Source organism: Anomaloglossus baeobatrachus, chromosome 5, assembly GCF_048569485.1.
Source record: "Anomaloglossus baeobatrachus isolate aAnoBae1 chromosome 5, aAnoBae1.hap1, whole genome shotgun sequence".
Classification (NCBI taxonomy): Eukaryota; Metazoa; Chordata; class Amphibia; order Anura; family Aromobatidae; genus Anomaloglossus; species Anomaloglossus baeobatrachus.
The window spans coordinates 198,063,200-198,086,459 of record NC_134357.1 but is presented as its reverse complement, the minus strand read 5'-3'; the positions used below and the strand labels follow the sequence as shown (position 1 = coordinate 198,086,459).

The 23,260-nt window shown below is 42.0% G+C and overlaps 1 protein-coding gene across 2 annotated transcripts in view; it reads left to right on the top strand.

Annotated features, from left to right (window-relative positions):
- LRMDA (leucine rich melanocyte differentiation associated) overlaps positions 1 to 23,260 on the top strand; it is a 1,835,625-nt gene that overhangs the window by 802,681 nt on the left and 1,009,684 nt on the right. Inside the window, exon 1 of one of the 2 annotated variants that reach the window (XM_075347315.1) lies at positions 5,131 to 5,475. The exons of the other annotated variant lie outside the window; for it this stretch is intronic. Coding sequence (XP_075203430.1) covers positions 5,312 to 5,475 — 164 coding nt within the window. The 5' untranslated portion in view covers positions 5,131 to 5,311. Of the gene's footprint in view, positions 1 to 5,130; positions 5,476 to 23,260 lie in introns of those variants that run through there. 2 annotated transcript variants of the gene reach the window in all.

Here is a 23,260-nt window from a genome sequence, read left to right as displayed (position 1 = left end):
TTATCACCCCAAAGAACACATATCCGAGGATGACACAGCACCTAAACGGACCCGTCGACCCTTACCCATTTGATTTGTTTTAGATTTTCAAATCTGAAATTGTATGCCATTATTGAAAGCAACAATGTCGCCTCGCAACAAACCCCCTGCAGAACGTTTGCTAGGTGAAACCAGTTCACTAACCCTCAATGCCCCGAAAAAGGCCAGTGAAAAAGCTAAATGGAAAAGCAACTTTTCAAAAATGGACTTACAAATCACGCCCAACTACCTACCCAACTTCTTCAATAAAATAAAAGAAACTGGTCACCGACCATCTATGGTATTGCGATCCCTGTGGAACCCCCTCAATGCCTGCTACACCAAAAAAGACTTGGATAAATCCCTCAAACTTCGCAGCTTGAAACCAAACGCCAAACCTGCCATAAAACTACCAACTTTGACCAGAGACCAACTGTCTCCCACAACCTCGCTCAATTTATACAGCAATACTCCTACCTGGTCATCCTCTGCCAACGGCTGACCAACAGCGCATAGCCATGTCTCCCAAAGGCCCCAAGCAGAATGATAAGCCGCCCATCTATTACCAGCAAGAGATGCCTGAATCAGAGGTCCTGCTCCTTGAAGACCAATTTCCAGAGCTCTGCGGAGTGTTGATCTTGGCATCCGGGGTGAGGAGCCAAAAGCGATCCCACTGGAAACGAAATAGGGAATCCGTAATTGAGTTCTCAACCCCCGGTACATGAGATGCCGTAACACACAAGCATTAATCGATAGACAGACGAATGCTAGCTGCTGCAACACCTAGATCACTGGCGGCAAAGAAGCCAATATATTATTGATCGCCAACACTAACCCCATGTAATGTTATTAATACGAATCCTCTTGTTCGATAATTGCCCTTTCCACAGATGCAATGCCACCAATATTGATAACATTTCCAAAACAGCAACATTCTTAGTCAGCCCAGCTTGGACCTGATCCTCAGGCCACCCACCAACACACCATTGACCCTTAAAATAGGCCCCAAAACCCGTGCTGCCTGCCGCATCCATAAACAGCTCAAGGTCCATGTTGTCCACTATGTCCTCCATCAGCAGAGAGCAACCATTCTAAAATTACAAAATTTTCCTCCAAACCAATATGTCCGCCCTACGCTCACAGACGAATATGATGGTGGGAAGCCCATACCCCTGCCATGGCACTGGCTAACCTACGAGCAAAAAATCTGCACCATGGGCATAACTTGACATGCAAAATTGAGTTTACCCAACAACGACTGAACCTCCCTCAATGTCAGCTTCATCACCCTGCAGTCCCTTGTCACCTCAACCTTCACCAAAGCAACTTTATCCTCGGGAAGACAAAATTCCCAGTTCACTGAATCAATAACAATTCCCAAAAAACAAATGCACGTGGTAGGACCAAGCGTTTTTTTGAATGGTAAAGTTACCCAAAAACATTTCGCTACCCATTCCATGGATCTGAGGATGCCTGCACACTGCAAAGAACCCGCAGGCCCAACGCACAAGAAATCATCAAGGTAATGTATGAACAAGTCCAAGCCTGATGCATCTCGCACCACCCATTCCAAAAAGGAACTAAAGGCCTCAAAATTGAACACCTCATGGGCAGGCACCTATCAACAAAGAATTCCCCCTCCGAAAAACAACCTAACAACCTAATATTGTCCGGGTGAATCAGCAGTAGCTTGAAGACCGATTCAATATCAGTCCTTACCATCAGCACACCCCTACCACATCTTTTCACCCACGTGATGGCCTCATTGAAAGACGTATAGACCACTGAACACTGCTCAGGGGCTATCCTATTGTTAATCAACATACCACGAGGGTAAGAAAGATGATGAATCAGATGGAACATTCCTGGCTCCTTTTTTGCTTCAACACAAAACTGCGAAGTCACCAGATCAGGAAAAGGTAGAATCCGAAACGGACCCGCCATTCTACCCATGGCCCCTTCCTTTTCCAATTTTTCTGACATTACCCCCGCATGCTGATATGCTGATTTTAAATTTTTGGACACCCTTGACTTTATAAATGCCAGAGCTGGAATCCTAAATCCCTCGTAGAAACCCACTCTCAAAAGCTCCGACTTTTCCCGATTTGGGATACCTATTTAGGTACGGTAGCATCTCGATTAGCCTCACTGGTGTCTCCCTCTTGGGTATTGTTAGAACTGAGCTTGGGCTTCCCCCTCTTAAAGCATCTGGAAGCCCCGTGGGATACTTCACTGCAATGTGAGCAGAGGTGTTTAAACCGGCAATTGGCCCCAAACATGGATTGGCTCTCGTTGAATTGCCAATACAGCCCAGGCTTTTGGGGGATTGCCTGACTGGTCTGATTACTGGTCCCCTAATTACCCGACTGGCCGGAAAACCCGCCCCCCCAAAAGGAATGCCCATACCTGGCAGAAGCCATTACGCGAAGCCAAAGGCCTATGTCTTTTTGATCCCACCTAATAGAAGAGTGAATGGCTTTCTACTGATGAAATTGCTCTTCATAACGGAGTCAAGTCTGCCCTCCATATACTATATACGCTTCACTGATCGAATCCATATAGCAAAACAAATGGGAGCAATTCTTTGGTGCTTTCTCACCGATCGTGCTAGCTAAAATTGCAAACACCTGCAACCAATTAGCAAAAGTCTAAGGAATTAAACTCCATCTGCATTTCTCTGCCTCCTCCTTCTTACTGACATCCTTTTACTTGTCTAAATTAAACTTCTCAAAAGGAAGAGGGGAAAAAATCTCAACGTATTCATCCTTCCAGATTTTTTCCTTCACTTCCTTTTTAAGATGAGCACTTAACGGACCTTCAAAACACACCTAAACCTCCCCATGAGCCCTGTCATCCAAATGAATACTATCCTCCCTAACCTTTTCAGTCTTGACTGACACCCACACTGGGGAAACAACCCAAGACCCTCCATCCCCACCCTGGACTCCGCCTCCGAGATATGCTGATGTACCCGTCCAAGCCAACACATGAGCCAGTCTCTCCCTTAAGCCCTCCATATGGGCCAACAAATCCCGAATGTTCCCCAAAAGGTCCACTAAATCTCTACTAGACCCTGGAAGGGGCCTGCCAGCCCCCTCTAACAACCATGTCCCCAACCTATCCTGCCCTGACCCAACATCTACGCCGTGCACTGACCTACAATTTGCAGACAAACATGACATAGAAATATACTCACCAGTGCGTGAGGGCTGTGACTCCAACAGCCGGAAATCCCACATCTCGTTGTTCACGATGACTGCCTGTACCGTTGGGGTTCTTCTGTCCCTGCTTCCTGGCTTGCACATCTTGGGTTGGAGGGCTGTAAGGCCACTCGGGCTGCAGATCCAGGCCTTGCTGCTGATGAAGTCTCCTCATGGGACCAGAAGGCTGGGCCACGCATCCTGGGCTCCTAGGGCGCCGCCCCCATCCGCTTCACACAGTGCCCGAGTCGCAGGCACGTCTCTGGGAAATGCATGCCCAGGTCACACAGGTAGAACAACACAGGGCTGACACTCCACTGCGCTGACTGAGTCCCTCTGCCGCAGTTGAGTCGTTGGATGCTCCACTGGCTTGGGGGCTCCGACAGGAGCATTGCCGGAGCACCCCACTGCTGCGCAGGCATTACCGAATGATGAGGCGGCTGCAGGCCCCGCCCACTTCTCCAGTGTGGGCCTGCTAACTGCCGCTTGGCCCAGTCACTCACCTGAATTCCTCCCAGGCCAGGAACTGCTAGGCCTGCTCACGCGCAGCGCCCAGCCTGGAGGCTCACTCCAGGGGCTTTCTCGGCGACGCTGGTCCCGGGGATCAGATCCTGTGGCAGCCTCTTCGGAGGCCTAGATTTGCGGAGATGCAGCTCAGGGAGGGAAGAATTCTTCACTGCCCCTTGACCCCCACCGATTATTCCACCGATTGTCTCCTGCAACCAACCCAGGGGTTTCCAGCAGCAGCCCTGAGCCGTTCCAGGAGCTGTCCCTCACTGTCCCCAGAGAGTGGAAATGGCGCAACTCGTCTCCCCACAAGGCCTTAAAAAAAAACAACTTTATAGCAGTCCTACCCTTCCCCCCTCTAAGGGGACCATCCCTCCCCTCCAATCTTGGTCATGTTGACCTCTGCCCATAGTCTGGGCTATTGCTATGTTATGTCTTTCATGTTCGTTTCCTTGTAATCTTTACTTATAGTGGCTCTAAATTATGAGGATCTTTGGGTTGAATTGCGCAGCTGAAGTGTTTTATTGCTGTCGAGAGTTGAAATAGTAGGGTTAATTCCACAAAAATTGAAATCCAAATCTAGAAGTTATCAGTGCATTGTGTCTGAGATCCACATTGTGAATGTTGTGGTAACTCAATAAATTGAGATTTAATGCTAAAATGAAACACCACTTTGATTTCACACTGCAATCTGCAGTGACTATGAGTACACCTCAGATTTATATAGTGCCTTTAGACGTATGTACGACATATACCTATGGATTATGCCACCTTATATTGCTGACCTTGGGCTAACATGTTATCCACACATGCTGTCCAATGGCATTTTTACTGGATGTTTTTATATAGGTTAGTGCAGTCTGCGGTGCTATTCTATACAGCCATCAAATAGTATCCCAAAAATACACCAGGCTGACTGAGACCCAAAGGACACTCTTTTGACCTCTGTGAAATAAATAGAGGCCTATGGATGTGTTTAACTCATGAGAAAAATGTTCACTGCAAACTCAGTATAACGAGATTCATAAAAAGGTAATAAAAACATTCTATCCCAAGGTAGTTGTTAGTGGTGTCAATTAGGAAATAACCTTCCAGGGCTTCAGGACTCCTGTCCGCACCAAAATGGTTAATATTGTCTACTCTTTGGCCTCATTAGTAATGCTTGTTTAGTGCATGTTAACTATCAAGAGCTGTTGATAGCTAAATGTCATGCTTGTAATTTTGGCTTTTAGAAGAAACAGGCCCGTTGCAATCAAAACTGATTAATAATGTTATTTATCTTAGAGAAGAGCTGTCACAGGACTGGTAAAAATGACAAATGGTTATGTGTTTGGAATGAAAGTACGCAGGACTCTTGCCAAGCTTGAGAAATGAAGCAGACTTGTGCATTGCAGCCCTGGCTAAACCCGTGACACACGCATCACCATAATAGCGATAAGATGGGAAATTTGCATCATTTCCAGAGGACAGGAGAGAGATTAAGTTACAAATAATATTTCTTTCCATCAGCACAAGGTTCTGACAGCATCGGCTGCTGACAGGAGGCAGAGAAACTGACAAAAAGAAGTGACAGGTTCCCCGCAGAAATGACGGCGTATCAACAAAATCGAATTGCAGGAATGAATTCCACACAAGTTCCTCAGCCAAGGAATATTCCAAATCTAAACAGACAGTTGTTTATTTTCAGACTGTATCCTGTCCTTCACTCCCCGGTGACTGCAATCTCTGCCCATAATGGATCTTGTGTAAAGTAAGAAATGTGTGGTAGGGAGTATGTGTTGTATCAGAGCTAATTAGACTGCGCGGGTTCCTTGTAACATTCTAGAACAAAACCTAGGTAGGAAGAAAGTTACAATCAGAGACATTATTTATATGATAGGAATTTCAAATGTGTTGCATTTAGACATTAATATTATTGTTGTTATTATTACTTTCATTATTATTATGCCATGATACTTGATATATTATTTATTCTTGGCTATCTAAAAGGTTGCATGTGTAGTGGTTATTTTACTACTAGGCTATTATAGTTACATAGCATGTAGCATGGTTAATAAAGAGGTATATAGCCTATCAATGGGGTTTGTTTTAGGCTACATTCACACATACATTGTAGGTGTTTGTATACTATTTTTTATAGTTTAAGTGAGCCATACATGCATCCTTTTTTAAAAAAAGATCCATTTGTCCAATCCTTGAGACACAGGTCATGTCCTATTCTTATCTATTTTGTGGACTCGTACATTAACCCCTTCACAACCCGGCAATTTTCCAATAAAGCCTTGTAAAACATAAAACATTAAATTGTTAAGTTGAAGGCTTGATTTTTGCTGGACAATTTGCACTATTGTATGACATCAGTCAATCTCCCACATATTGTACTGGAAAACCTGGAAAAAAATGACAAGTGCGGTGAAATTCCAAAAAAAAGTAAAATTCCACAATTGTTTTTTGTTTAATTTTTTGTATACCATATTCACTATATGGTAAAACTAAAATGACAATATGATTCTCCAGGTCAGCACGGGTTTGTAAATACAAAACATGTGTAGGTTCACTTTTATTTACTGTAAGTGGTTAAAATAAATTCAGAAATTTGTAAAAAAAAAAATTACGCTTTTGTCGCCATTTTCTGAGACCCATAGCGTTCATATTTTTAGGGAACAGGGGCTCGGTGATGGCTTATTTTTTTTCATCTCGAGCTGCCATTTTTAATCCATTTTTGGGTATATGCAATGTTTTTATATCCTGTTCTTGCATTTTAACCCCTTTATGTCAAAGCCAGTTTTGTACTTAATACCCGGGCCATTTTTTGCAATTCTGACCAGTTTCATAGTTTATAACTGTAGAACACTTCAACGAATCCCGGTGATTCTGATATTGTTTTTTTGTGACATATTGTAGTTCAGGATAGTTATAAATTAAGAACAATATTTTTTGCTTTTATTTGTGAAAATTCGGAAATTTGACGAAAATTTCGCAATTTTCAAACTTTCAATTTTTATACTCTTAAACCAGAGAGATACCGTATGTCACACAAAATAGTTAATAAATTACATTTCCCACATGTCTACTTTACATCACTGCAATTTCTAAAGCAAAATTGTTTTGTGTTAGGAAGTTAGAAGGGTTCAACGTTCATCAGCAATTTCCCATTGTTTTCAACAAAATTTACAAAACCATTTTTTTGGGGACCACATCACATTTGAAGTGACTTTAAGAGGGGTCTAGTTTCCAAAATGGTGTCACTTGTGGGAGGTTTCTGCTGTTTAGGTACCTTAGGGGCCCGGCAAATGCAACATGGTGCCTGCAATCTATTTCAGCCAAATTTGTGTTCCAAAATTCAAATATTGCTACTTCTGTTCTGAGCCCTCCCGTTTGTCCAAACAGAGGTTTCTGACCACATGTGGGGTATTAGTGCACTCAGAAGTAATTGAGTAACAAAGCTTGGAGTCCATTTTGTTTTGTGATTTCTTCTAAAAGAGAATAAATTGGGGCTAGAGCAACATTTTTAGGTAAAATGATAATTATTTTTTTTTTTTAATTCCACATTGCTTTAGCTCCTGTGAAGCACCTGAAGGGTTAATAAACTTCTTGGATGTGGTTTTGAGCACATTTAGGGGTGCCGTTTCTAGAATAGTATCACTTTTGGGTGTTTTCTGTCACATAGGCCTCAAGGATTTTATTCAGGGGTATAGTGAGCATTTTGAATCCACAGGTACTTCACAAAAATGTTGCACCAAATGTCTCACTTTTAGGCTATGCGCCCACAATCTGGTAACACTGTGTCTAGGACACAGTGTCAGCCGTCCTGCGGAGATGTAAGTGTTGTCCACGGGAGAACGCAGCTGCCAGTGCCCATGATCCGGATTCAGTCGGCTACGGACTTAGAACACTCTCATCTCCACAGCATAAATTGACATGCTGAGGCTCAAGAAGCCACTCTGCCAGTCAGTTTATTTTGCAGAGAAAAGAAGCACAGTGAGCAGGAGATTTCTAAAAATCCTTCCACTGCACTTGTACTGCACAACGCAGCGTTATGAACGCAGCGAAAACACAACAAGGGTCATCAGCTGGCCCCCGAATGTCAAAATAACCCATCTGCACCCCAGCATGCTCCCCCCCCTTAGAGAGCGTTACATTCCAATGTTAAAGATTGACTGTGGTATGTAACTATTTAATAGGCACATGTGCATCTCGATGCACCTGCACAGTAGATGCACGTGTCGGCTGATCAGATCAGGAGACACATGAGGGAAAAATTAGGGCTTGCCGCGCAAGCCTGCATAAAAGGGTCAGACAAGACCTTGGACGTACAGGTAAGCCCAAAGTCATGCAGGGGATAAAATGTATGGGGATCAGTTAAACATAGATGGAAAAAATGGAAGAGAGTATTTTATACTTCAGTGTTTCATCTGTGTTTCAGCCATTTTTCATTGTGGGGGATAATGATTCTACAGGACCAATAAGAGCCATGTCAGGAGATGTGTGTGTGAGACCAAATATTTGCTGTATAGAAATAAATGGGCTGGAGAGAGGTGGACAGCATGTTGGGCATTAACTCAATTCTGGAATGTAATTACTGCACACTCTCAGCCAGTTTCTGGACAGGCACTAGAGGCCAAGCTGCATGGAAAGGAGCTATACACTATGTAAGAGACAAAGCCATCATTGTAGGAGAATCACAGCAGATAGAAAAATCAAGTCAATTAAAAACTTGCTTGTTTTCATGGTGTCTAACTAAATCTGTTTTTATAGCATGAAAATACTCCATTAACCAAATTCAATCCCTGGCTTTTCAAGTCTTAATGGACGTACCACTTTCTATTAGTAAGTGAAAATCCAGTGCATCTTCACCCCGCAATCATGATCCTGGGTCTAGTATTGGTTAATAATGTTCAATTCTCTGCAAGCAGTGATAAAGTAAAGAGAATTGAGTTCTGATATTTCTTACATCACTAAAATAACTCTTTTCATGCCACAGTCAAAAATGTGCAGCTGCATATAAGAAGTGTGACAGACAAGGGGAGATTACTCCCTCTGTCACTAAATTGGCTCCCCGCAGCATGATTGCAGGGTGTCGATGGTTGTGATGACAACTAGAAACCTAACAAAGTCAATAGCCTAGAACCTCAGCTTGCCTCTTAGGCTGCCTGTCAGTATATTACTGACAGGCCTGTTAATGTTTTGCACTACATGACTAGTGCAGGGTATTATTAATGGACTAATATTCTAAAAAATAATAAAATATGCTTTTAAGTATAGTTTAAATTAAAATTGCAAGTGAGCGGGGGAAGTAATGCATATGCACTGGAGATCAAAATTAGAGGGCAACACATTCCTAAATGTTAAGGTTATTGTGTAGTCCAATGTGATTATATCCTAACATGAAGTAAACTAGCAGTATTTTAAGCTTATTTCATAAATTTTATTTATTTTTAAACACATAAAAATGTAAATAAGATAAATGTAAAAGTCAAAATTAGAGAACACTTTCAGGTACCTGCAAGTTATTGGTGCTCATTTGGCACCTGGTACTAATTTTCTTACTTATCTGAAAAACCCTATTTAACTGGCAGCCTAACTTTCCAGTTTGCACTTACCTTGCAAAAATAGTGTGCATTTTCAAAGTGACTGAAACCCTCTGGCAACAGGTTGTTCAGATGAAGGTCCACAGTTTCACTTTAATGATGAAAGCAAGTTTAATTTATTTGGGTCTGATGGGAAACATTATGTTCGTCGATAAACTGGGGAAAGACTGAACCCAAAGTGTGTTAAGAAGTCAGTGAAAGGTGGTGGAGGAAGTGTCATGGTTTGGGGAATGTTTTCTGCAGCAAGGGTTGGACTTCTCATACAGCTACTTGGCAAAGTGAATGCAAGTGTGTATCAAAACCTTCTTTAACAACACGTGGTTCATTGCTTGCATTCATCACTCAATCAGCTATCAATTTTCATGCAGGACAATGCCCCCTGTCACACAGCAAAACTGGTAAAGCAGTTCCTTGAAACAGAAAATACTGAAACAATGAAATGGCCAGCCAAGAGTCCTGATTTAAACCCATTAGAAAACCTCTGGAAAATCTTTTGTGACAAAGTTATGGCCAAGAATTCCACAACAGTCAAGGAACTGTGGAAGAGACTAGAAGAAGAGTGGGCCAAAATCACACCAGAGCAGTGTGCGAGACTAGTGATATCCTGCGGCAGCAGATGTGCTGAAGTAATTCAAAGCAAAGGACTGTATTCTTCCTACTGATTGGTGACTGCTATTATCTTCAGAAAATTTGGCTATAATTAGTGATGGGCAAACCCAAACTGTAAAGTTTGGGGTCCATACGGGACACATAGTGTTTGTGCACACTGTCTCGAATACGAGCTTTCCTGGGAAACTAAAGGTCTCAGCTGTGTACTCGGGTGAAGTCTCTGACAGCTCTCAGCTGAGTCTGTGTGAGCAGACCTGTGTTTGTCTCCTCACACAGATGTAGCAGAGCTGAAAATGCTTGCCCGCCTTTGGACTACGTTGGAGGTTTTTTGGGTAATAAAGATGGAGTCCTAAATGTCTTCTAGCGTTCTATTTTATTTCTAATAAAATATTTTTTTCTCTGTTGTTGTTTTATTTTACTGTTAAAATAACAGGCAATCACAGATTCTGTCAAAGTGGGCGTCTGTGATTGGATGCTTGAGTAACCGGAAACCATCCCATACATTCTTGCATCTAGAATGTATGAGCAGATTCCAGGTTACTCCAACAGCCAATCACAGACGCCCATTCTGCTTGACAGCGTCTGAGATTGGCTATTGGGTCCTTCACACATATAGTAGGGTAAAAAGAAATAGTTAAAAAAATGACATAGAGCTCCGCGGAATTTTTGATTCTCAGTGCAGATAAAGCGGGTGGCTACGGGCTTCCACACCCATCTGCCTGGCTTTACCTTGGCTGGCAATCAAAATACAGGGAAGCCCATTATTTTTTTTTTAATTATTTAAAAAAATAATTAAAAAAAAATGTGTGAGCTCCCGCCATATTTTGATCGCCAGTCAGGTAAACCAGGCAACTGGGGGCTGGGATTCTCAGCGTGGTAAGGCCCAAGCATTCTGAGTCCCCGACGCTAAAAACCGCAGCCCACAACAGCACATGGAAATGGCGCATTGTTTCTTAGCGCCATTTCCAGGCACTTTACCCAGCTCATTCAGTGGCCCTGATGTCGGTAGCACGCTGGGTAATAAAGGGGTTAATACCAGCTTTGTATTCTGGTATAGCTGGTACTAAGCCCGAAATTCATGGTGTCACACAAAATTAGACATGGCAACCATGAATTTCTAGTAAACAGTTAAAAAAAAACACAACACAAAAATGTTTTTTATTAGAAATAAAAAAAACCCCAAACATTTAAGAGAGTCCATCTTTATTATAAAAAAAAGCCCTTAGTCCGACGTAGTCTACAGGTAGAGAAATATCAGCTCTGCTTCATCGCTCTGTACAGACAAGCGTCTCTACAGAGCGAGAAGCAGGCTGACACTGACAGTGATAGTCAAAGTTCAAGTTGAGTCCATGGCTATGCCATGGCCTTGGGTGAAACCCTGGCGTCACCGCGAACACGGCCGAAAACCGCTGAAGACTGCCGAGTGATGAGCAGTGCAATGAATACCCCCGGAAGTTAATGATCGGACCTGGAAGCAGAAGCGGCAGGGAGACAGTCTGCAGGACGCGTCGTGGGACCTGTAAGTATGACAATTGTTTATTATTAACTATATTCTTTACTAGCTGTGCTACCCGGCTTCGCCCAGGTTAATAACTGCTGTTAACAAAATAGAATGTATTAACAAAAATGTATTCTGCACACAAAAAAACACAAAACAAATAGATAGAAATGTAATTATAATGTCTGTCTCTCCCTCTGTATATATCTCTGTCTCTATCTCTTTGTCTGCCTGTCTCTTTCCCTGTCTGTCTCTGTCTTTTTCTCCATCTGTCTCAATCTCTTTCCCTGTCTGTCTATCTATCTCACTTTCCCTGTTTGTCTCTTTCCATGTCTGTCTCTTTCTGTCTCTTTCCCTGTCTCTTTCCCTCTGTCTCTTTCCCTGTGTCTGTCTTTGTCTGTCTCTTACCCTGTCTGTCTCTTTACCTCTCTTTCCCTGTCTGTCTGTTTCCCTGTGTCTCTCTGTCTCTTTGTCTGTGTCTGTCTCTTAACCCGTCTGTGTCTGTCTCTTAACCCGTCTCTCTCTTTCCCTCTCTTTCCCTGTCTGTCTCTTTACCTGTCAGCCTGTCTCTTTGTCTGTGTCTGTCTCTTTGTGTCTGTCTCTTACCCTGTCTATGTCTGTTTCTTTCCCTGTCTGTGTCTGTCTCTTTCCATGGCTGCATTGTGACATGCCAACATTCCATATAAGGGCGTGGCTGCGCATTCTTCTGAAGTTCTGCCTGCACTGTGGCTCCGAGCTCCATTCATTTTAATGGAGGCAGGTTTTTTGGCGAATAACTGTAAAGCGCGGGGTTAAAATTTCCCCTCAAAACATAGCCTATGACACTCTCGGGGTCCAGAAGTGTGAGTGTGCAAAATTTTGTGGCTGTAGCTGCGACGGTGCGGATGCCAATCCCGGACACACACACACACACACACACACACACACACACACATACACACACACACACACACACACACACACACAGCTTTATATATTAGATTTTACATCCCCCTCGCCCCATCCTGTAACTATAAAGTCCAAGCTCGGGGTTCGGACGCAAGTTCGCATTATCTCCTACCCCGAACATGAACTTTAAAAAATGTTCTGGCGAGGCTCCCAATCCCGGACATTAGGGGGGTTTGCCCATCATTAGTTAGAATATTTCTCTGTGCTACAGTCATTGTTGTTCTATCAAATAGGTTATAGACAAAAAGGGATATATGTAATTCTTCAAATTCGTCATAATGAGTTATATCAAAATCCCGGTATGGATAATATAATGTGGAATTTACTCCCAAAATTCAACTAAATACTTTGTGCTAAAAACACGTATAGGAGACTTATTCAAGTATAAAAAACTAATTTTTATTTTTAAGCAAACATACAATGATTAAAAATTAATTTTCCATATAATTAATTGCATGAGGTAGCAGGTGGATTCAATCACACCGACCCACCAAAGAACTGGCACAGTTTACCCCATTACTACTCCATATAGCTCAGTAACATCATGAATTGAATAACTATTTTATATTAATGGAGGTGCACTACAGGATCATATATTAAATTCAATTACGTAGTAAATAACATTGTGAACTTACCCATAGTGTATAGATGGGGAAAATAATAGTGCTTGTACAAAGGTGGGTGAGAAAATGACCTTTATCCCGGACGCGCGTATCGCGTATGCTTTATCAGCGGGGTGCATTTATTTTTGGGCAAAATAAAGGTTTTATGTTTATAATCTTTGGATCTTTTGTAAAACACTGTTCTAATGGTATGGTGCGACCTTACAAAAACACCTTCAAATGTTGATCAATGTAGATAACACTATTTCTGAAAAAAGCAAGTGATCATTTATTGTTTTCTAATTTTGATCTCCAATGTATATGATTTATAATGTTCTTCCCAGTAGTAGTTTGTGCAGCCCCAAACAGTGTTGCAACCGCATGGGACACTCGGTATAAGACACCTGCCTAATCCCTCTACCCCTTCTACCACCATTTTAAAGTGGCTAATTTGGTTCCCCATAGACTTATATGATGGTAGGCGTCCGGCCAGATATCCAGGATCAAGTCCAGGCCAGAACCGGGTTTTTAAAACCCTGTTGGACCCAGTGAGCCCGGATATCTGTGGGTCGCTTATCACTACTTATGTATTAAATATTATTTTTTCAAATATTTTGTGTGCATAAGAAGTAAAATATAACATAACGTTATCAATTGGGAATCACTATAATCATATTATCAACCTTTAATATAAATCTATACTCTAGTAATCCAGCACAGAAAAAAACAAAAGAAAAAAAATAGTAGAATTTTAGTTCATCTTCCTACAAAATATTTTATTAAAAAGTGATCAAAAAATCATATGTACCCAATGATGATGCAAGAAAAAACTACATCTTGTAAGCACTCTTAATACTGGAAAAAATTTATGGATTTCAGGAAATTATTTTTATTTATTTTTTTTAACAAGGTAGCTTTTTTAAAATGCAAATGTAGTAAAACATACAAAAAGTAAATTTGGTATTCTTATTATCGTATCAACCTGCACAAAAAATGGCATGTTAATTGTACTGAATGTTGAGTGGGATTAAAAAAAAAACAAACAAAAAAACAAAAAAAAACAAACAAACAAAAGCAATCTAGCATTACTGAATTTTTTGTTTATTACATAAACATGAAATAAAAAAGTCATACGTATCCAAACTGAAAGCAATGAAAACTTCATATTGTCACACAAAAAATGAAACCTCATATAGCTCCACTAAGGAAAAATGTTAAACTTTTAACTTTTAGAAAACAAGAACAAAAGATTTTTTCTTGTATACAAGTAATAAAACCTAAATACAACTACATAAGATTGGTATCATTGTATTCATGCTGATGCACAGCAATTGTGCAGCAAGTGAAAAACATAAAATGCATAGCATAAACAGCAGAATTATTGTTTTTTTTATTTCTTCGTATAAATTAAGTATTAAATTGTATCAAATTTTTAGATTGTATCTCAAAATGCTGTCACAAATACAACTGTAAACGCAAAAACAAGCCCTCATATACATTCACCTACAATAAAAGTAAAAAATATGGGTCCTTAAAGAGAACTTATCATCAGTGTGAGCATGGGCCACATCATGGAAAAATGACTGCAGAGCTTAACAAAACATACTTTTTAAATTTCTCTCCATTACAGAGATATTAACATAAATGATAATCTAAACTTTAGAACCTATGTCCAAGTAGGCATTATCAGAGATTTGTCACTGGGGGTGTGTACTTCTTCTCTCTTTATGCACTTGGCCAATCAAAAGCATGTAGCAACATACAGGGGAAAAACCACAAGCCCCACAGACCCCACAAAAGTTCCTCATGTGTGAGAAATGTAATGACAGTCTGATCGTCTCATTGCAGAGCTGTGTGCAATTACATACACCTTGCAGTTTGTATCTCACAGCACACACTGTAATGGAAAGGGGAATACAACACAGGTGATTGTGATTACTAAGACATCAGTTTTCATCCCCCAGCAGTCAGTGTGGGAGTGTATACAGTAGAGATGAGTTTTGCCTCATTACAAACACATTTACAGCTGCAGCTCTCATCTCTGAGCTGTCACCTCTATTGTGTTTCCCCTCCTCCACACTGACAGCCATGAGATGAAAGGTGTATGCAATCACACTAAGCTCTGCCATACTCCATGTGCTTTGCACCTGCACACACAGCAATAAGATCAGTGAGGAGGGCAGAACATACTGGCATTACAGTTGTCACATTGCAAAACCTGTTCTAAGCTATTTTTGAGAGTGTATTTTTTCACTCATATGTTGCTGCATGCTTATTATTGGTCAACCTCATACAGGGGAAGAAGTACACACCTCTGGTGAAAGTCTCTGGTAATGCCCCTTTGCACTTAAATTATATCCTAAACTTTACAAGCTAATGTCTCCATGACAGAGAGGAGAAAATGAAACATTGAAATTAGGTTTTATTCAGCTCTGCAGTCACTATTCCATGATGTGGCCAGTGTAACATGTTCAGACTGATGAAAGGTCCTCATTAAGGGATCAGCTTGTGGCAAGCGTATGATTATATGATAAATAATTCTAGGAAACCCCTTTAATCTGTCTTTTCTAAATATTTATGTCAGATCTTTATCTCCTCTCGCACTGAATTGTTTCCATGTTTAAAAGTGAAGTTGCATTTGATCAGCAGACAACATAATCTGTTCATACAGGTAAAAACCCGTATGAGGTCACTTATACTTTAAACTGTAGTTATGAGATCAGAAGTAACATACCATTTCAGTAATTGACCATGTGGACATCCCCTGTAGGGGTGAAACCATGACACGAGTTCACAGAAACAGTACCTTCAATCCAAGGTTTCTACTTCATGTATTTGAAAAGAAAAGTTGTCATTCTACCATGCAAAATCAGTGGCCTAGTGCAGCTGCTGCAGATTACATGGCAACATTGGAACAGTAAGCCCTTTCCATATCTAATTTCTCAAGAGAAAAAATATTGTCATGCAGCAAAGAAATAGTATCTCGCTGTGTACTGTATAGCATCCATAAACTTCCATGGGGATGATGTAAGACACAAGCGGTCCTATTTGTGCCACAGTTTTGACAAAGTACATGATTAGATTTTTACAGTATTGGTACAGTAGACCTCTCATTGCCTATTCAGAGCCTGATGTGTATATTAAAAAGGTTGGGTTTTTATATCTGGTGCTGATCTGTGATCACTGTACATTGTAGTCTGAGGTTGTGAATATCACCTTCTGCTCTTTTATACAGCAGTTGAAAAATTCTGTTAATTGTTTATGTGACAACAAATCCATCAACAACCTAAAAACTGAAAATCCAGCTGTGGACTAATCTGTATATATATAATTGCCTTATTCTGTCTGTCTGACTGTCGGTCTTGCTCCAAAATGACGTCATTACAGTGACAACCGTCGCATTGGCCGCTCGGCCCCGCCCCCCGCACGCATTGGTCGCTTGGCCCTGCCCCGCCCCCGCACACATTGGTCGCTCAGCCCCCGCACACGTCCGCTCGGCCCTGCCCCCGCACACGTTGGGAACCTATACACCTCCCCCCGCACACAATGGGCACATATACACCTCCCCCCCAGGACTATTCCACCTATTAGACTCCTCTCCCCCAGGACTACTCCTCCTATTAGACTCCTCTCCCCCTATGACTACTCCTCCTATTAGACTCCTCTCCCCTCAGGACTACTCCTCCTATTAGACTCCTCTCCCACTAGGACTACTCCACCTTTTAGACTCCTCTCCCCCCAGGACTACTCCTCCTATTAGACTCCTCTCCTCCCAGGACTCCTCCTCCTATTAGACTCCTCTCCCCCCAGGACCACTCCTATTAGACTCCTCTCCCCCGAGGATTCCTCCTCCTATTAGACTCCTCTCCCTCCAGGAATATTCCTCCTATTAATACATATACTGTGATAAATCCCAAGCACTCAGTCAGATACAAAGACAATGCAAAAAGTTTTTATTTATGGATTGTAAGCAAAAAGAAAAAATGCCACTACCAATAGAGTACAAATTGGTGCTCTGTCTTTGTTCCATGTACATACAATTATGATTTGAGTAAAACTTTGTAGCTATTTAACAAAGAGCAAGCAATTGGCAATTCTTTTTTAATGCAACAGCAGAAAGCTGGCTATGACTTTTACAAAGGGGCTTCTTAGCAGCTGTACTATTTTGACCCCTGTTCACAAACAAATGCACCTACCATGAGTATGAAGAGGATATTTTGGCAAATTATGATTATTTTTGTTGAAGTCCACATAGAACATAAAGCCCGTAAAAATCTTAGTAGCACAGAGGGTAAAGGGGTGGTCGGAAGGCAAAATCTAAATCCATATCTATTTATTGCCTCTCATAATGCTTTGTTTCAGGGAGGGGGCTGGGACTGTGACAGTGACAGCAGCCTCTGCCCCCTGTTGATGTGTAAAAGGGTGGTTCTCTATTTAGGATTAGTGGCCATATCGCAGTAAACTCATAAAGAAGGCTTTTTCCAAATACCTTGGGTAGTATACTCTGCCTCTGAGTGGCACTATTGCGGTCCGCTCATCCCCATCAAGTGACCCCCGGGCTCTGTGACCTCTGAGATCCGGTTATGTTAGGAGACTGGCCCCAGTCTCCCTGAGTGACTGAACTGTGGGCGGAGTTTAACCACTCCACACATTGAATTCTTAATGAAGGGAACTGCTAAGCCTCTGACTATTGCACTAATCATTGGTGCTCTGACACGCCTGCGTTCTGCTCCTGGGGCACCGCGGTAGTGTGGCCTGCCTCCATGACCCCGGCGATGTCATTTAAATATAAAGGGGATGATGACAGTTATTCGTGATGCCACCTGTGGTATGCGGCAAGTTAGGGGCCGACACTGTGGGATGGAGCTCCCTGGGGCAGATGGTGACGCAGCTTAGATGGTGTAGCTCTCCACAGGTAGAACTGGGCCCCAGGGCAGATGGGGTGGTAATAGTCTATGATGGCGGGCTAAGGTGAATAACGGAGCGACACAGGGATGCAGTCTCAAGGTTTTTACTCACCGTAGCAGGTTTCAGGGTACCACGACATGCCAGTGACTGCCTTTGGAGTGTTGGAGTTTCACTGTGAATGGGCTCCAGCCGATTCTGGGTAGTTCGGAGGTCGAGTCCGGTGCACCATTATTAAATGTACTTGCCCTGGTTGTCTTCCTGCGCTTGTTTGACCTTCCTGCCTTCACTCACTGAACCCTGTGCCAGTGCCCATGGATCCTGTTGGGTGGCGTGAAGCTCTATCCCTTGGTCCCTTTGGGTCACCTTCCAGCAAATTTGTGTGCGGATGTGGCTTCGGTGCTTGAAGTCACCTCAGCCGCTGGTTTTGCTAGTGGAGTACGTAGGTTCTTCTCCTCTAGCCTAGGGACAGTCCCCGAGTTGCGGCCAAGTCCTTCCACCCATAGATTATATGTGGAACAAGGCCACGAGAGGTTATGATGCTCCCACGGTCTCTAGGACCCCTTCTCTCTGTGACCGGGCCGAGCGGTACCAACTCCAGGTCTTTGCTCCTCCACTGCTCCTCTCCTCCTACTAACTGACTGACTACCTCCACACTTCACACTGTGTTCCCACATGTACTCTTGTGTTCCCACTCCTAAGACTCCACCCTCCCAGCCTGGCTTCAGGTATAGTCACGCTCTTTACCATGTCTGATGAGGTGTTTCTGAGCCTGGGTGCTGTGCTTTTATGTGAACTGGTGTTGACCTTCTCCTTACCCAGGATGGAATACCCTACCTCTGGATGAGGTGCAGTACCTCTGTGTTGACTGAAGCCTCAGGGGCGCCACAGATCCATGTCAATAATGTTTCCCTAAGCATCAATGTGCCCCTCATGTGTCCTCTACAGAGAATGTCACACCTGGCACTGGAGCATTTTTATCTAGAAAGGGAGTTGCAGTAAAGGAAGATCTATTTAGTTTTCCTGTCAGCTCAGGCAGATAATATTTTGACCCCGTGTGGTTAAATAGATTGTGTGTGCTCAGTACTAGAGTGAAAAAAGTTCATATCCCTAGGTTTTGCAAATCTTGTATGAAAAGAATCTAAAGTGCACCTGTTTAAACCTTGTCGGGGAATTGTTTGAAGGGTAAACAGTGCTTTATAAAATGCATTATGAAACTGACTTGTTCGGCATGGCAGTACATTCACAGCAGTCTTTAATTATGTCCAAGCTGTCAAACTGGAAAGTCATATTTCTTTGTTACAGATCTGATCTGAAGTCTGAGGGCTTTGAAAGCTGTAAAGATGAAAGACCAGAAAGCTATTCAAACACTTCATTCAAATATGTTGTAAGAGAAAGGGAAGACGTCACTCTCAGACTATAGCACTGAGGCTGCTGATAACCTAAATGCACTTTCTAGTTTTGATTAAAAGCCTGCCGTTCAACCACAGATTACCCTTTGTAATTGATAGGGATTTTTGACAGTCTTGGGTGCTACTTCTGCCTTACATGAAATAGCTGTGAACAAACACATCTGCTAATCATGTTCTTGTGTGTGTGATTGGAAAAAATGATAAAGTTTTACTATGTAAACTGAAATCTATGCTGTATGCTTCATTCAGAAGTCCGCTTTTCTTGTATGTATTGTATCAATGTTTTTCTCAGATATACGATGAACTCATTATAGTCCAGGATGCTTTTCACATGTCTATTTTTTATGTAAATTGTGTGTCCGCAAAAATAATTATGGAGAAATGTCCGGTTTTGATCCAACTAATGAATTCAAATCATACATACAAATGTCTGGGTCTGTGAAAATCACATGGATGGCAACAATGTGTAATCCATGTATTTTAAAAAATGAGCACTGCCAATAAAACTAGCGGGAAGTACAGATGATGCTAATTGTGGGGGCAGAATAGTGCAAGCAGCCATTGACCATCCCTCAATTACATATGTAACAAAGCTGTTTTTATATAAAGCGAATGTAGTGAAATCTGCACTATAGATATGATTATTATAGGTGCCAAACAGGGGCGTACATAGAAATCATGGTGCCTCCTAGCAGAACTTCTAATTGCCCACCCCCCAAAAAAAAAAAATAAATACCTTCAACTGGATCACAGAAGAGCATATCTCACAACTTTGTGGCCCTTACAAGTAATTTTCTTGCTACTGAAACCCCTAGAATTGCCTTTCACATCACCCATGAAGTGTGATGTCAATAAAAGTGCCCTTCAAACTCTCTACGATACCCCCACAGTGAATTCCTTCACAGTACCCTGAACAATACCCTCCACACACACGTTATGATAGCTCTACTGTGCCCCCCTCAACTAACCTGGCAAAGTATTGTGACTCCAACACAGTATGATCCCCCAACTGTGACCTCCACACAGCCCTCCATGCAGTATAATGGAATCATATACAGAGTAATGGCCCCCACACCTCTTCACACTCCCACGTAAAATAATGCACATCTCATAGTTCTCTCTATAGTATAATGCACACCCCATAGTCCTCCATAGAAAACAATGCACCCCCCATGGTCATCCAAATAAAATAATGCAGACCCCATAGAACTCCATATAGAAAAATGCTCAACCTATAGTCATCCGTATAGTATTGTGGCCAACAGTGTACTCACTGATCAAAAAAATAAGTACCTCCCTTCATTCCCCCACTTCTTCGGGCTCATTGACAAGCATTCTGTAGCTCTGCTCATCTCGGCACAGCGAACGCGCTATACGGACGTCATCATGGTCAGTGCGCTGAGACATTAGACGCAGCTGAAGAATGCATCCGGGATGCTGAAACAGGTGAACCTACAATAACATGCTGGCACCGGCCCTCTCTACACACGTGCACTATAGCAGCCACATGCTCTACAGTTAGTGGCAGTATGTCACTGATGCAATGAATTTATAAAGGCTTTAAGTTAGGTTTTGCAGGTGACAGACTTTCCCTGTCACCTTGGATATTACCTGCTGTGCACGGATACAAGGTTTCCTTGCATACCAACATCCTTAACAGGGAATGAAGGGAGGAGTGTTTGTCACTCAGCAGCAATCATTCTTCAAATAAAAGGTTAGCCAGACAGAGCCCTTAATCAGAGGATCGCTCTTCCCTGTCAGCACTGCCTTTTAAACAGCCCTGATGAAGACTGGCTGTCATTGCAAGGCTTTACGAGCAAGGGCGATTGATCTTCATAAATCATCGTTCTTACTTGCATCAATGCCATGGAGATTGATTCAGAAGCCCACCCTTCTAGTGCAACTATTTCTCTTGATCTTGTTGGAAAACTCTTGAAATCATGTTTAGTTTTAAAGATGCCAGTTAGATGAAATTTGGAAATGCAACCATTTTTCCCTGTTTCTCAGTGCACTCTATATACTCTAACTAAAGGCAAGGGTTGAGAAGATACATGTGCAGATACTTTCCGGCATGGTCGGAGCAGGCCTGCGTGCTCTTAGTTCACTACTGTTCCAAATTTATCCGGTTAATTTCCACAGTGACCGTTTCACTAGGTAATAAATGTGCAACACCATCAAGACTCATTTACTTTGTATTTGTTTGGGATTAATTCTGATGTGATTCTAGTGATCATGAAAATCGCCTGAAACAAGGGATATTATATTGTGCACAAGTCAATAATTTCCTATACTGCTATCACACTTATTTTGTGCCTCCTTTGCCGTCTTCATTGTGAGCTTCCATCTGAAGCTCTGACAACAGGATTCAGGAGGAACTCTAGGGGTGCCATTTAGTGAAATGAAGCAAAATCTCTAACTTTACTCCTTTTGACATTTTTTGCACCCTTGATTTCAGCCAAACAATAATGTAGTCTGCTGCAATATTGTGACTGGGTTAAAAGATGAACATTGCCAGAAAAATGTGCAGATTTTGGTCTTAGTTCACCTCATCATACTCAATGGATTCTCCAGGGTTCTGTCTGAATTCTGTTTTTTCTGGGCTTTAGATGAAAGCCACTGATGATGGCAACACAGTGGCATAAACATAGTATGAAAGTACCCCTCATTTTAAGTCAATTCACTTTTTTCATGTATTTGTTTTTAGAATTAGAAATCATAGAAATCATGCTTTTCTGCCTAACTTTTACTAGTGGTGCTATCTGTGTCTAAAAAAGTAGCCCGGATTAGTTCTGTATAATGCATCCATAGGATAACTGAATGTAACAAGCACATCATGTGGCCCTAGACACTTCATTAACCGTTGGCTACTTCCTGAAGAAATCTGTGAAAAATGGCATAGAAAACCATAAGCTGTTCTTTTCTTACTGTAGCCCGCTGTTTCTGTATCCTCCATGGTCAACAGGACATCCAAGTGAGCACCCAACTCATGTTCCACCCCAACCGACAGCCCAAGGGGAGGTGGTTACTCCTAGAAAGACAGGAGTTAACTCAGCACTGCTGACTGGTAGCAGCTTGAGTCCGCATAGAGAAAACATACAATGAGATACCCCGTATTTCCAACATAAGGCTCACAGTGTGATATTTCAACTCAATGTGCCTCTCTGCAGAAGCACCTCACAGCTCCCTCTACCGCCATCTTCTCTGTGTGTGTTGTCTCTGTCTCAGGTAACCTTTTAAAGAATATGTAAACATTACAACTCCCCCAAGAGTCAGGCAACCATATAATTACACAGTGGAGAAGTTGCAATAACCAATAAAAGCTATTTTTTACATTAGTCTTCTTTAGATATCCCATAATTGTGTACAGTGGTCACATGAGTGATGCCATGTTTACTCTTATCTAGTTAGTCCATAGATGTACAGGACTCATCTATGGGTTATTGCTCTATTCCAATCATTGATGTGCGAAAGGTAACTCAGCGGAATGAGATCAGCTACTGTCTATGCTGAATGCCTTGAAGAAATGCTGAGTTTAGCATATATAAAGGATATTATACCATAAACTATATGAACAAAAGACTGTTATTAAGATAAAACATGTTCACCCTTTGAGTGAATGGTGTAAGAGCAGGGCTCTCCTCATTTTTTACAGAAAGGTATCATTTTCTTGAGTTTAGAGCTGAATGAAAGAAAAAAATGTCTTCATTGATTCCTACTGGTTGTTAGACGCTAAAGAGTCCTTTTATCGACATGTCTATTGGCAGTTTCCAGTATATTCAGTGTCTAATTATCGCCCTCAGCTGGAAGATACACCTTGCAGTGCCGAGACAGTCGGAGACAGGAGTCAATAGCTTCTAGTGCATTGTTCTCAGAGCTGCTATTGAGCAGCATGTCAAGGAGAGATGATTTATGCGACTAGAAAGTAAAATTCCTCTGTTGGTCAGCATAGCTAGCCCCAAGAATGCCAGCC